We start from the raw sequence: 15869 nt of genomic DNA on the forward strand, positions 1-15869 counted from the left end.
CTTTGAGTCGCTTGCAAGATTTGCTCATGTTCCTTAGGTGACCCATGCTTGGGGGATGTGATGCAGTGATGTTAGGTCAGTTGATGGTGCGGTAAGAGGTATCAGGATGCCGCAGGTGTGTCCCATGAACTTACCAAAGTCCAAGTGTGGTAGAAGGCCAAGATAACCATCTTGTATAACTAACAAACCTTGTGCTTGAGCACAAATCCAAGTCTGAGCTTGCATACCGAAATGCATGCTCAAGTACAGTGGAGTGGTGAAGTCCTCCTTAATTTTGGAGGTCTCATTAGCACAGGCTGTTAGTACTGCATGAGGGGCATAGTCCAACCAACACATGTTTGTGCTCAATTTTGGGGTCAAAGATTCCTGTTTCGCTGGCAACAAAGCTTCACTCTCTCCCACATCAGCAGAAACAGTCTTTCGAGACATTGACAAACAGCTGGGTAACTTTGTCGTTAAAGGTCCTAATGCCATAAGTGTGGCAGGGTATACTCAGACGTGAGTCCCTTGCTCACTTTGCCACTGGATTCAAGCAAGCCGGGCTGAAGACGGCTGGAATGCCAGAAACCGGTCCTCGGAAGCTTGTTTCCGGTCCAGGGAAGGCATGGCTTGGCAGTTCGGGCTGGACTGTTCCCATGAGGCACAGAGTCAGACTGATTTGCATATAGACATGTCTGAACTGGGGTGGCAGAGTGGGCTAAAGAAGGGTGATGGATCAAACCCAGATCTTTTGACTGGGTGTGAGTGTTTGATTGGTTCAGATGCTCCGTCCATCACCACCCCCTTTTGTACCGCTTTGGCTGCCATAAGTGTGGCCGGGTATACTCAGACGTGAGTCCCTTGCTCACTTTGCCACTGGATTCAAGCAAGCCGGGCTGAAGACGGCTGGAATGCCAGAAACCGGTCCTCGGAACCTTGTTTCCGGTCCAGGGAAGGCATGGCTTGGCAGTGCGGGCTGGACTGTTCCCATGAGGCACAGGGTCAGAATGATTTGCATATAGCCATGTCTGAACTAACTAGTTCAACTCTTTCCAACCGTGTTATTTCTCCCAGGATGCAGCTTGACAATGTGCTCATGAGAATTATTGGCAGTGTTTGGTTTGATACATTTGGATCTGGCCCCTGCGGGGGAGTAGCCATAGGGAAGGTGGGGGGCAACCTGCCACGGTCACTGAAGGCCAGTACATTTTTGATGAGATGAGAACAGGATCTCTGATGGTGTATGAGGGCGAGCTTATCTGGTGACCAAGGACCAACTGGGAGTCTCAGAGGCTGATGCCACGTTCTGTAGAGTTGCTGATAGTGTCTGGAGAGAATGCTCAGGTCCAGCTGATGGTCAAAAACAAGGGTCCTTTGATGGTCTGCTGAAAGTATCTGAGGGCACAGAGAGGGCTTCTAAGGGGTGCCTGGGGGAGAGTTAGGATCAGCTGGGGTGACTGAAGACAAATACAGGATCTCTCAATGGCATTCTGTAGCTCCCTGTAAACATGTCAAGTCTGATGACCAACTGGGGGCATTGAAGGACCAGCCGAGTGTAGTTAAGGGCATGGTGTTTATGTCTGTGCGCACATCAAGGGTCTCTGAGAGCACACCTGGGTTTTTTAAATACAAGATGATGGTGTCTAAAGGCATACTGGGGGACAGATAGGCATACCTTAGGGGGAAATGAAGGTGCTCAGGAGCCGGCTGACAGCCTGTTGGATGTTCTTTAGGGACAGTCATGGGTTTCTAAGAGTGGTCTCAGGGTATCATAAGGGAATTTGAAGATGTCTAGTGGCTGGCTCAGGATCTTATGAGGATAGAAGGATAGAAGGCAAGCTGAGGGATATCTGGTGGGATCTAATGACCATCTACGGGACATTAGATCCCACCTGGCTGAGGTAGCAATGATCAATATGGGTGCCTGAAGGGTGGCTAAGCCTTTCTGTGTTTGAGGGTATGTCGACGGTCACTGATGGCTGGTCAGGGATTTTAAGGGTGGGCTAACGATCTTTGAAATTCAAAGGGGGGTGCCTCAAGGCAGGACAAGCAGTTGTACAGCCAGGCTGAGGTTATGCCTAAGAGCATGCCAAGGCTATCTGGTACATTGGGGGTTATGAAACATTTTGAGGGCAGACTGAAATTGGCTGTTTTAAGGTTGAATCAAGCGCTCCAAGGGTCATTAAGTTGTAGCGCCAAGTTGGGTTATTGGATGCGCACCAACGCTGGGTTTCTACAGTGATCCATCATTGTCCATATCCAGTAGGTTTAGAATGCATTATGGATTTTTTGACTTTTCAGAAACATTTGATAAGGTTGATAGGTAAAGATTATAAAGCAATATGTGGAGCACCATCTAGACTTATACATGTTAGAAGAGATTTATGTATCAGTCCATTAGCCCAATCTCGATCAGTTACTCTATCAAGGCCAGTTACCTAAGCTCATGGCGTAAAAAAGTCTGCCTGGTACACCGTTCATTTTTTTACTCAAGATTTTTAGCTTTTGGAGTAAGTGTGTGTGCTGGAAACAAATATTTTAATACGATAAAAACAAATCAATATACTAGGTGATGCTTTTTCCACACATTATTGTTAGTGAACTGCAAAGTTTTATCAGTAAAACTGTGTGTCTGTGGAAATGTTATGGTCATTTCAATTGAAAATATGTTGTCAGTAAGGGCAGTGAACTACCACACTATGAATACACCACTCTAGGCCCCTCCACTGTACGCCACTCTACACCACTCTACTCTATGTAACTAAATTCTAACATGTGTATTTGTAACATAACATGTGTATTTGTAAAGCACATGTTCACCCAGAAGGGTATCTTGGTACTGAATAACAGATGTGTATTGTTACCCAACTCAATGGTACTCATACTCAACAAAAATCTACGGCATTCTATGACACTCTATTTCACTCTCTTCGTTTCTGTTGCCACTCCAATCTAAGACACTCCACTCTGTGGCACTCTAGGCCACTCTACTCCGTTTAACTCTACTCCATTCCACTTTATGACCCTGTCCCTCTCCACTCTACTCCACAACAGTCTGTGTCACTCCCTCTACACCAGTCTACGCCACTCCACTGTACAACACTCCACTCTATGATGCTCCACCCTATGACACGCCACTCCACTTCACTCTATGCCACTCCATTCTATGACACTCTATGCCATTGTACGCCCCTCCATTCTACAAAACATTACTCCACTCTACTCTAGGCCTCTCCACTCTAGACCCCTCTATTCTACACCCCTACACTCTATGACACAATACCTTACTCCAATCTCTGACACTTTCTTCCACTCTCAGCTACACCACTCTCCGACACTTTCCTTCACTCTAAGCTACACCACTCCACTCTATGCCAGAGTACGACTACTCTATGATCCTCTATTCTATGACCCTCCATTCTACTAATTTCCACTCCATTCTATGGCACTCTACACCACTCCACTGTACAACATTCTACAACAATCTACCCCACTCTGTGCCCCTCCACTCTTCACCCCTCCACTCTGCGCCCCTTCCCTCTATACTCCTTCACTCTACGACACTCTACTCCACTCTATGACACTACACTCTATGACATTCTATGTCACTCTCCTCCACTCTACGCCACTCCACACCTCTTTAGTCCACTCTGTGCCACTTCTCTCTATGCTCCGTAAGAACATGTGGGTCAGGAAATGGGGCAAAGCTGACATGCCTTCCTTCTGCTCGTCTTTGGCTAAGACTAGCCCTGACCTCTCAGGCCTCACTACTCCTGCTCAGCTGGCAACCATCAACAACTGGCTGACTCAATCAGGCAATGAATTCCCTCCCCTGAGACGGGTTACGGTTAAAAGGGCTCACGCAGCCAACAGATGGTTTAACTCAGACCTTAACGCAAAAAAGCTAGCTGCACGGAGAGCTGAGCGAGCTTGGAGGAGAGCTTATTGCCCTACACTGAAAATCGCATACCTCTCTGCTCTCCAGACCTATAAAAAAGCCATTCTTGAGGCCAGGACAGTTTTTTACTCTAACAGGATATTAGCGGCCGAGTCCCAGTCCAAAGAAATCTTTGCCACGGTGCACGAATTAGCTTCATCCAACAGAGCCACGGCCACGATCCCCCCTTCCCAACATCTATGCAACTGGCTCAACGAATTCTTTCTTGAGAAGGTTGCAAAAATCAAAATTAACATACCCCCTCCCTCACCAACATTCGTTAACCCCTCTCCCCCTCCCACTGCCTCTAAACTGACCATTATTCCTCCCCTGACCATGGACTCTCTTCCCCCGTTGCTCCAACGGGTAAAATCTGGCTCTCCTCTGGACTTCGGCCCTGCTCACGTTCTTAGAGAGATCTACCTAAATTGTCCTGTCCCCCCCTCACACTCCTTAACGACTCGCTCAGCAACGGTGTTGTCCCCAACTTTCACAAAGCAGCGGTCGTTATTCCAATCCTGAAAAAACCTGGTGTTGACCCTTCATCCCCTTCCAATTACCGTCCCATTTCCCTGCTACCCTATTTGGGAAAGGTTTTGGAAACTCACGTCACCACCACCCTAAGTGCTCACGTGGAAGCAAATCACTGCCTCTCCCCCCGCCAGGCAGGCTTCCGACCGCTACACTCCACGGAGAAGGTAGTGATTTTGGTAATGGATGGACTTCGCAAGGGCATCAAAACCAATCTCTCGCAGGTCCTTATCCTACTGGACCTGTCCGCCGCCTTTGATACGGTGGACCACTCCACCCTTCTCACCCGTGTCAAGGCGGCGGGCATAGAGGGCTTAGCCCTCTCATGGCTTGAGTCCTTCTAATGTGACAGGGCTCAAGCGGTCCACCTTGCTGACTTCACTGCCGCCTCCCGCAAGGTGGAGTGTGGCGTTCCCCAGGGCTCATCACTTTCTCCCCTTTTGTTTAATCTATACATTTACCCCCTCATTTTTATGTTGCAGCAGCTGGAGGTCACGGTGTTCAACACGCCGATGACCTCCAGCTAATCTTCAATCTCTCCCATTCCCCCTCGTCAGCTCAGAACGTTCAAACTGTTATGCTATTCATTCAGGACTGGATGAACTGCAACCACCTCAAGCTCAATCCAGACAAGACTGAGTTAGTCTTGACTGGAGGTGGCTGCAGTCCATGGTACCCGTCATTTTGGCCCCCTTCACTTGGTGTTCCCCCACTCCCGGTCCCTAAAGTCAAGACCCTTGGGATTCTGCTTAACTCACAACTTTCTGTGCACTCCCAAGTTAGTTCGGTGGTATCCTCCTGCTTCTTTTCCCTCAGGATAATTAGGAAAATATCTCGCTTTTTCTCCCTTCCGGCGTTAAAGGTCATCATAATGGCTATGGTGCTTTCGCGCCTTGATTATGGAAACATAATCTATAACGGCGCGCCGGCCTACGCCATACATCGCTTGCAGCTAGTGCAGAATCAGGCTGCCCGCCTGATTCATGGATTGCCCAAATACCATCGAGCCACCCCATTGCTGAAGGCACTGCACTGGCTGCCCGTGAGAGAACGATCCCTATTCAAACTAGGCTGCCTTACTTTCCAGGCCAGGATGGGCACTGCTCCCGAGTTCATCAGCTCAGCTATCAGTCCCTACTTACCGGGCAGAGAACTCCGTTCAACCCACATGGCACTTCTGACCATACCCCGCTTCAAGAAAAAGAAAGCTGGCGGGGCAAAATTTGCGGCCCTTGCACCAGTGTTCTGGAACTCCCTCCCCTTGGCGCTCCGTACTTCATCCTCTTATTTAGAGTTCCAGAAAAATCTGAAAACTTTTCTTTTTTCTAGCGCCTTTTCTACTTAATATGCCTTCTTCTGCTGCTATTTCCTGGTCGTAATCCTTAAAGCGCCATGAAACCGCTTGGTAAAAGCGCGCTCAATAAATGTTTTTAAATTCAAATTCAAATTCAATTCTTTCACTCTACCCCACTTTATGACACTACACTCTATGACATTCTATGACACTCTCCTCCACTCTACGCCACTCCACACCACTTTAGTCCACTCTGTGCCAATACACTCCACGACACACTACTCTCTACAACAGTCCACTCTACACCACTGCACTCTACCCCACTACACTCTACCCCACTACACGACCCTCCAAGACACTCCACTCTACTCTACTTTACTCCACAACACTCCACTCTACTCCATAACACTCCACTCAACTCCACGGCACTCTAATCCACTCTATGACACTCCAATCAAATGACACTTCACTCTACGACACTCCACTCCACAACAATCCACAACCCTCTAGGCCATGGCACACCACCCCACAACCCTCCACTCTTTGATAAGCCACTCTACTCCACTTTACTTCACAACACGCTACTCTACCCCATAACACTCCACTCTACTCTACGGCAACCCACTCCACTCTATGACACTCCACTTCACTGTATGACACTCCACTCATATGACACTTCACTCTACACCACTCCACAGTACAACACTCTACTCCACTCTGCACTCCTCCACTCTTCACCCCTCCACTCTGCGCCCCTTCACTCTACACTCCTTCACTCTACAACACTCTACTCCACTCTATGACACTACACTCTATGACATTCCAGGACACTCTCATCCACTCTACGCCACTCCACACCACTTTAGTCCACTCTGTGCCAATACACTCCACGACACACTACTCTCTACAACAGTCCACTCTACACCACTGCACTCTACCCCACTACACTCTACCCCACTACACGACCCTCCAAGACACTCCACTCTACTCTACTTTACTCCACAACACTCCACTCTACTCCATAACACTCCACTCAACTCCACGGCACTCTAATCCACTCTATGACACTCCAATCAAATGACACTTCACTCTACGACACTCCACTCCACAACAATCCACAACCCTCTAGGCCATGGCACACCACCCCACAACCCTCCACTCTTTGATAAGCCACTCTACTCCACTTTACTTCACAACACGCTACTCTACCCCATAACACTCCACTCTACTCTACGGCAACCCACTCCACTCTATGACACTCCACTTCACTGTATGACACTCCACTCATATGACACTTCACTCTACACCACTCCACAGTACAACACTCTACTCCACTCTGCACTCCTCCACTCTTCACCCCTCCACTCTGCGCCCCTTCACTCTACACTCCTTCACTCTACAACACTCTACTCCACTCTATGACACTACACTCTATGACATTTCAGGACACTCTCATCCACTCTACGCCACTCCACACCACTTTAGTCCACTCTGTGCCACTTCACTTCACTTCACTCCACTCCACAACACACTACTCCACTACTCTGTGCAACACTCCACTCTACACCACTGCACTGTACTCCACTACACGACCCTTCCAAGACACTCCACTCTACTCTACTTTACGTCACAACACTCCACTCTACTCCATAACACTCCACTCAACTCCACTGCACTCTAATCCACTCTATGACACTCCAATCATATGATACTTCACTCTTCGACACTCCACTCCATGACTCTCCACAACCCTCCACTCCAAGGCACACCACCCCAAAACCCTTCTCTCCATGACAAGCCACTCTACTCTACTTTACTCCACGACACGCTACTCTACCCAATAACACTCCACTCTACTCCACGGCAACCCACTCCACTCTATGACATTCCACTCGACTCTACGACACTCCACTCATGTGACACTTCACTCTACGACACTCCACGACACTCCACTCCAAAACCCTCCACTCCATGACAAGCCACTCCACATTACGAGAGTCTACGCCACCCTACGCCATTGCCCTGTATGACACTCCCCTTCACGCCCATCTCCTCTACATCACTAGCTTTTAGCCATGCTGAACCACAGCCGCGTTGGTGTACAGCATAGCTAAAACACATTGGCAAAGCCAATATCTCTCGCATAGGCGCAACCTATTGGCTTTGCCAATGCTTGTTTAGAAGTTGACACTTTTAAGGGGAAATTACATTTCAATCAATAGGCGTAGATTAACGCTGAGGACACATTAGGACTAATGTTCCCATCCTGGTAGGGACCAATCCCATGCCCATCAGGGGGATTAAAATATAAAGAACAAGGGGCTTATTTACTAGCCGCTTGCGCCACCCTTACGTCACTTTTCCCAGGTTAAAAATGACGCAAATGTGGCGCAAGGGGCTTGTAAATAAGCCCCCAAGTATCTGTCTCCATCTGGAAGAAGTACCCCTGCGCCTCTGGCCTGAGAACTCAATAACATGTTACTTCTTTGCCTGCTCCTCTATACTTAGGGCCTTATATTAGTGCTGGAAAAGGACCTGATTGAAACAGGCAACTTGGCATCTGGTTAGGGTGCTAACATGAGGATACGTGGTCACAGGAGTGCATTTACTTTTCATTATCAGCACGGTCCTCCTAACCCTGAATAGGATGCTTCTGTTACGATCGCGGAGGTACCGCGAACTACAAATCCCGGCATCCTCCGGGAAAAGACTACAACTCCCGACATTCCTTGCGGCGCATCACGCTTCCGCGATGCGATAAAAAAGGAAATGGCGGCCGGAGCAAGTTGTCGGTGATTCCGGACCCGTAGCTTTGCTCGTCTTTGGAGTTCTGTCCTGCTGGTGTGGTAAGGGTGTGTTGCCGTGACGCTGTGGGTTCCTTATCAGCGGCGGTTTGTTTCCTTCCACCTTCGGCTGTAAAGCAATATTAGAGACCTTGTTTAGTGCTGGTGTTTTGCTTTGGGGATTTACTTTGGATTTGTCCCGGTTGGTATTGTCGGCCAACGGCGGTGATTTCAGTTGTAACTATCGAACATTGGATAGTTACTTATTTTGGTGTGATCTTTTTCTTGTGTACATATGACTATACCTGGAACCCAGCTAAGAGGTATTAGTTGGGAATTCCACCTTTGGGATTTCCAGAGGAGCTTTGAGAGACATAACAATCACTGTGAGTGATTGGGTATCACGGATCATATATATATATGTACAGATGTGTAACTTGTTCTTCTGGCTTTTCTATTAACAGGGGATTAGGAGGTGTGGATTACACTCTACCCCTGTGAGGTTTACTGGAGTCTTATATAGGTATGTGCTTAGAGTAGGAACTGGTTTGTCGTAGCAAGCATTGTGTTATTTGTTACGTTGGAGTATGTATCACTCATGTATATATTCTGTATCCATATAGTTACAGCATATCCAACCCTACGTACCTCTTCACATCCTCAAGGCTTTATTCTTTCTTTTACAGGTAGGAAACCTCATAGCAACAGTCATAAAAGCTACCCATTTACTGTATAGGGAGTTAGTCTTATGCCTGTGTTTGTTTGTGTCTTTCAGATCTCCCTCCCTGCTGTCCCCATCCTTTCCTTCCTATTCTTTATTTTTTTTCCCCTCACTCAATCCTGTCAACGCTCTGTGCTGTAACGGCTATCCAGGTGTTGGCTAGATTCAGAGGTGGGCTTACCTTTCAACAAAACGATCCTGAGGACTATTCATAACAGCTTCCCAGGGTAACACTCTGTATGTTAGATGGTAATATTTTCCAGACAAAAAAATAAACAATAAATACTCCTATCTGAGTTTGTGCTATTAAGAATGTGAGAATATTATCGTTTATAAAGGACATACAGTCCAGTGTCTAAGCTGTCGACTGTCACACATGGGTTCAAACACTGGCTTTCCCAAGTCACCAAATTGTGACACCTGGGGCACTTTATTCCCATAAGTCTCAGTACCCTCATCTGCCAAAAATTGGGAACACCCAGATACAAGGTAAGTACCAGTGTTATTTGATGTTTAAAACCTGCACTTTTACGTTTACATGACTGGTCCTCTCACAAACGCCTCAGTTACATAACATTCACGCCTCAGCTGCATAACGTTCATTGAGGGATTCAGTATTAAAATACATACAAACAAACTTATAAAAAGAGTTCACTGTTTTGAAAAGTACCAAATTCGTTGTTGCAGAAAAATGCTCTTTCATCCCTGTCCCTCTTGCATTCGGTCAAACACATCTTCTCTTTGTTGTCAGGATCTAAAATCAGTACAAAGATGTAAAAGATCAGATCAGAGTCCAAACATCAGTGTAAACAAAATTCATATTTTGGTAACCTTTTTCTTTATTTTTATGAATGAATATAGTACTTTGTATTAGAAACCGACTGAGGCCACTTTAGAAAATCATGCATCACTCATACAACATGGGCAGCGACATTGCAGCACACTGAGTGTAAATCAATTCTGCTTCCACTCGATTAGAGAGTATGAGATCCCACTGCCATGCAATCGTTTCCCTCTCTGGAAGAGAGTGCCTGTCGAGGTCACCTGTAGTGGCGAAGGCAGCTCAGGCACCAGCACTGGTGTCAGGGACAGCCGTAGAGTAGTGAACGAATGTCATGTAATGTTTATGGTCTGGCTTGACAGCGCAGCTGTCCCCTGACAATGATATGATCTTCACTAGAGAGGGATTTGGCTCCGCCCACATGTTAGGAGCCAGGTGTACATGCTTTGATTGGGCAGACGTTGTTTGCTGCTAACAATAGTACTTGCCCTCCACACAGCTGTGATAATTTTGTTTATTTATCTAGCTACCTGGGCTTGAACATTCATGGGCACACACATGACAATGGAATGCCATTAAAGTTCCTTAGATAACTTGATAATTTATGTACATTTTCCCTGGCAGCAGTACAGATGGGAGGAGGGCCATCATTAACCTCCATGGATTTTTAGATGTGGCTTGATAGTGCAGCTGTTATGTGCCCTTTTAACCCACAACAATATTACTCTACAGTTCTTTGGTTCCACACAAATAAATACATATTGCCATGCTATGTACTTGTGATGCTTCACATTGCCATACAACATTCTTTTAATGCCAGACCTACTGGCTGGCATTGCCAATGATTGCTATGTCTTATGTATCGTAGACTAAGGAAATCTGCCACGGTTTTAGGGACAAAGGCTTGGAATTGCATGCCAAATGAACTCAGAGCAATGGAACAGGAAGAGCAGTTTAGGAAGGCCCTAAAGACATGGATCTTTGGAACATCGGATGCCTTATGCCTGGCACTTATCTGGGCCCTAGTCTGCTACAGCTGATTTTCGTTATTTGATAGTGCCAGGAGACTCCGGTAGGAGTGGCAGTTTGCGCTCTATAAGCAACACATTTCATTTCATTTCTCGGTTCCCTGGCATTATTTAGAGTGCTGCAAATTCTGTCTTCCTGGGGCCATTTTAAGTTAAACTCGCATTTTCATTGTTTGCGCCAGGCGCAAACAGTGAAAATGTGCCCTATTACCCTGAATGCACTGCTCTGGGGGCAGCCACAAACTTGTGCTGCTCTGGAGCCAGCACATTCCTATGGAAAACGGAGCGGCTCAGTGTTTTCAAAGGGCAGGCAGCAACCCGCCTGCCCTTTTGAAGGGTATTAGAGATCCTCTTGTAGGCCGGTGCAGTCAGTGACTGCACCCACCTCCAAGGGAATGTCTGAGGGGTCTAAGGGACCCCCTTTTCCCCCTCCAGAGGGATGCCATCAGTGGGCCACCTTTTAGATGGCGCACTCTCAGTGCATCTCCTGAGGGCTTCTTTGCCTCTGTGCCCTCTTCTGTAATACTGCGCGGGTGCAGAGGCAAAGGGATTTCCTCATTTACATGGGGCACACCCCCATGCAAATGAGGGAATGCCCCCAGCAAATAGCCCTGGCGCTATATGTGTGCCACTGCTATCTGTATTACAGAAGGGGCCGCACAAGTGTCTGCAGCCCCTGCTGTAGTACCAAGGTGCCCCTGGGGGACTTCATGTAATACGGCCCCTGGTAGAGAAGCTGCTGATGGCTATACTAACAGGAAACCCATTGCAGCAAACCTGATACTTGTAGAAATGGCATTAGAGGGCAAGTCCAATTTAGGACAGTCTGTCCATTGCCATTCCTACAAGGGACCTTTCCGGCCATAAAAAGGACTAGAAATGTGACCTAAATGCTCTGAAAAAGTTCCAAGTGAATTGACTGTATAGCTCCTTCAAAGCAGCAGTCGTCTGCTGAGCCCAGATATAAACTCTCCTTCATAGACAAATTCCTTGAACTACTCCTCACATATAGCTCAGGATTAATCCTTGTGCATGTTGATTTACATCAACAGTTATTCACTACCACATTTGCGTTAATGGGTCTCCCATCGTCCAGAAATAATATGATACATCTCGCTGTAGTACAAGTCTTTTTTTTTTATATATATTTTTATTTTCCAAATTATACACACTTTCACTTTATACATTTCTACATGAATATTTCATATATTTTTCCCCACAATTCATGACCTCTCTGTATACAGTACACAAACACGATTTAACATAAACTTTTATCATTGTTATACCAAGACCCATCAATATTTTCTCATAAGTTCAATGGTTGCCTAGTCTTTCTTTCCACTTATTTACTGGATCCCAGATTCTTAGACCCAAGGTTCTCTTCCTCCTGCCCTTTCGAGCATAGATAATCTTTTCCAAATTAAATACATATAGTAGATTAGCCAGCCAGGTTTGCATTCCCGGAGGGTTTTTATCAAGCCACGCCCTAGCTATGGTTAATCTGTAAACTGCCATTGCTACAAACAAAAATTCCCGTGGTGCTGCTTCCTCGTCTGCACCAACCCCTAACAGAATCAGAGGAGGAGTGAGCACTATTTGAATTCCCAGTGTCCTATTCAAAAAGACCTCTATATCCCTCACTACTGTGTGCAGTTGAGGGCAGGTGGCAAATATGTGGACGCTGTCTGCTTCTAGGGAATTGCATCTGGGACACGAGATACCCATAATACCACCCCATTTTGCAATCCTGGCTGGCGTAAAGTACAAAGAAAATATGGTTTTGTAGTGTTGGGATTGTAAAGGGGCTGAACACAGTGCTGTTCGACCTAATTCTAGTGATTCCTGAAACCAAACCTGCTCACCACCCAGTTTCTCCACCCACTTATTACTGTGTTTTTCCAAGTCATCCTTCTTCTCCTTTACCAGACTTGCATAAAAAGATCGTATCGTACAATCCCCAGACAGTTTTATTTTTTCCAGAATCTCATTCCTGCTGAACCCAGCGGCCCCACCCTGCTTGTTGCCTAAAAAGCTCCTGATCTGAAGATATTTAAAAAAGCCTCTGTTATCCAGACCGTATTTGTTCCTTATATCACTGAACTGCATTATCCCATCCGTATTAATGATATCACCAATTTGTGTAATCCCCCTTGCCGCCCAGTCTGCTATTGTTGCGTCTGAGAATTCAGTAGGAGGGAATGACCTATTTTTATACATCCTAGTGTATCTATTGTATCTCCCTAATCTTGACTTTTTTTAAAAAGAACTCCAAATGTTTACCGCGGCAGCTATTGTTTTAAACCTTGTTCTTTTGAAGTATCCAAAGTCGATACTATTTAGCAAGCAATTTCCCGCTTCTGCCCCGAGGACTGTTGAATACACCTCCGTGGAAAAACTGGCAACTCTTCGGTCGAGGTTCGTACCCCCAATTAACCCCTGCATGTATTGTAAGGAGGCAGCCATATAATACAATCTAAAATCTGGTGCTCCCCATCCACCTTCCTCTCTCGGGAGGGAGATGAACCTATAGGCCCTCCGTGTCTTTCCATGCGCCCATATAAATCTATTCATAATCACCTCTAGTGCATTAAACCATCTTGTTTCAAATAATAACGGAATGGATCTAAAAAGAAAAAGAAACTTAGGCAGGATCAGCATCTTAATTACATTAGTACAGCCCACTATTGTCAAATGTAGGTTATTCAGCCTGTCTAGATCTGCTTTTACCTGTGTCATTAAAGGAGTCATATTATTTCCTACTACGTCCTCTAGATTTGATGAGATTGTGATTCCCAGGTATACTGCGGAGCCAGCCACCTTGCCATCATTACAGTCTACATACCTATTTTTTACAATCTGCGTTTTTGAACTATTCAAGCTATATCCCGATACCAGACCGAATTTTTGAGCTTCCAGTTCCACCTCCCTAATGCCCCCAGACGGATTGGGTGTCAAAATGGCCACATCGTGAGCATACGCCAAAGTTTTTATCGAGTAGCCATTCATCCGCATTGCTGGTATCTCTGGATTTTGTTCTAGTCGGCTGAGAAAAGGATCTAGATAAAGCGCAAATAGCAAGGAAGAGGAGGGACAGCCCTGCTTAGTCCCCCTACTGATCTTAACCCATGCAGAATGCCCTCTGTTAACCCTGATCTTAGCTTTTGGGTCTTTATATAAGGTTTGTGTAGCCTTTATAAATTCCTCTCCTATACCACTCCACCTCATGACAGCCCATAGATAACCCCAGGAGACTCTATCAAATGCTTTTTCTGCATCTAAAAACAATGCTGCCATAGGGTCTCCCAGGGTACCTGCTGCGTCGAACATTGTGATTACTTGCCTGACATGATGCGTTGTGCCTTTTCCTGGGATAAACCCATGCTGGGAGGGACTAACCATGCTCTCAATTACCCTTGATAGTCTTTTGGTCAGCATTTTAGAGTACATTTTTACGTTGGCATTCATTAATGTGATAGGTCGATACAATCCTGGAGCCGTTGGTGGTTTACCTTTTTTTGCTATCACTGTAATGTCAGCAGCTCCCCAGGAGTCTGGTATCGAATCCCCCTTCTGAGCCAGTAACATAATATCAAACATATCTGCTGCTAATACCGTTTGGAATACTTTAAAAAATTCCACCGGGATCTGGTCTGGACCCGCTGCCTTTCCCGAGGGTAGGCTATCAAGAGACATGTTCAATTCTACCATTTGAAATGTGGCTTCTAATCCCTCCTTATCCTCCATCTCAAGCACAGGAGGGAGGATATCCCTCAGATACCCCTCTACCCCCTCCATACCCCCAACATTATCAGAGGAGTACAGATCTATATAAAACTGTCTAAATACTTCTTTCACCTGACCTGCCTCTGTGAAAGAGTTACCCTGTGCATCTACAATCTCCTTGACATCAGATTTTGCTGCCCTCTGTCTACTTCGAACCGCTAAGATATGGCCCACCCTCTCACTAAGTTCGTACGCCTTCTCCCTTTGCGTCAGATATTTCTCCGCTGCTTTTTTGGCCATCCATTCAAGGGCTTCAGCTCTAGTTGCGGTAATCCTAAGCAGTAGCTGATCTAGCTGGGAGTTCTGCGTTATAGCTGCTGCTAAATCTGCTTCCAAATTGAAAAGATTTTGTCGTAGTTCTTCTGACCTTATTTTCTCCTTCTTTTGACTAGATAACACAAAGCTCAGTGTCTCCCCCTAACCCCCGCTTTGAATCAATCCTATACAACCCCTGGTGATGCTGTCCCTCTATTTATATCCCAAAAATCCTTTATCCATATTGCCATATAATCCCGATATGACTGATCTTGTAGTAGTGCACGTTCAAAAGTCCAAGAGACATCGCTCCTTAGGACCTGGCCCAGATTAAGTGTCGCTCCCAGTGGACTGTGGTCTGAGATCACTCGGGGGTGTCTTTCAATTTTTTAGCCAGTGATCAAACTATTCGAAATTAAAAAGTAGTCCAGACGAACCAGTACCTTGTGGGGAGCGGAGTAGAATGTACTACCGTTTAAATGCGGATGCCACTTCATCCAGGGGTCTTCCAGGGAATTGTGTATCGCCATGTCTGAGAGTGCTCTATACACCTTCTTTTTCCTCCCTATATAGTGTCCACCAGGTTGAACAAATGAGCTACTGAGATCATGCAAATTAAAATCTCCGCAGCAGACGATTGGTTCGGGCCACTGTGCTAGCTCAACATCCAAGTACTGAAAAACATCTGGGTCATCCTCTGTTGACCCATATATCGTAACCAGCGTGAAAGTATCTCCCTTAAAGGCCATTTCCAGTATTACCCACCTCCCCCACTGA

The 15869-nt window shown here is 46.2% G+C and overlaps 1 protein-coding gene across 2 annotated transcripts in view; it reads right to left on the bottom strand.

Moving 5' to 3' along the window:
- The window catches only part of C7H17orf58 (chromosome 7 C17orf58 homolog), a 148526-nt gene that overhangs the window by 84862 nt on the left and 47795 nt on the right, over positions 1 to 15869 (bottom strand). For both annotated transcript variants that reach the window (XM_078650795.1, XM_078650794.1), the window contains exon 2: positions 9916 to 9999. In XM_078650795.1, coding sequence (XP_078506921.1) covers positions 9916 to 9999 — 84 coding nt within the window. The remainder of the gene's footprint in view (positions 1 to 9915; positions 10000 to 15869) is intronic.

The sequence above is a fragment of the Lissotriton helveticus genome, chromosome 7 (genome assembly GCF_964261635.1).
Source record: "Lissotriton helveticus chromosome 7, aLisHel1.1, whole genome shotgun sequence".
Lineage (NCBI taxonomy): Eukaryota > Metazoa > Chordata > Amphibia > Caudata > Salamandridae > Lissotriton > Lissotriton helveticus.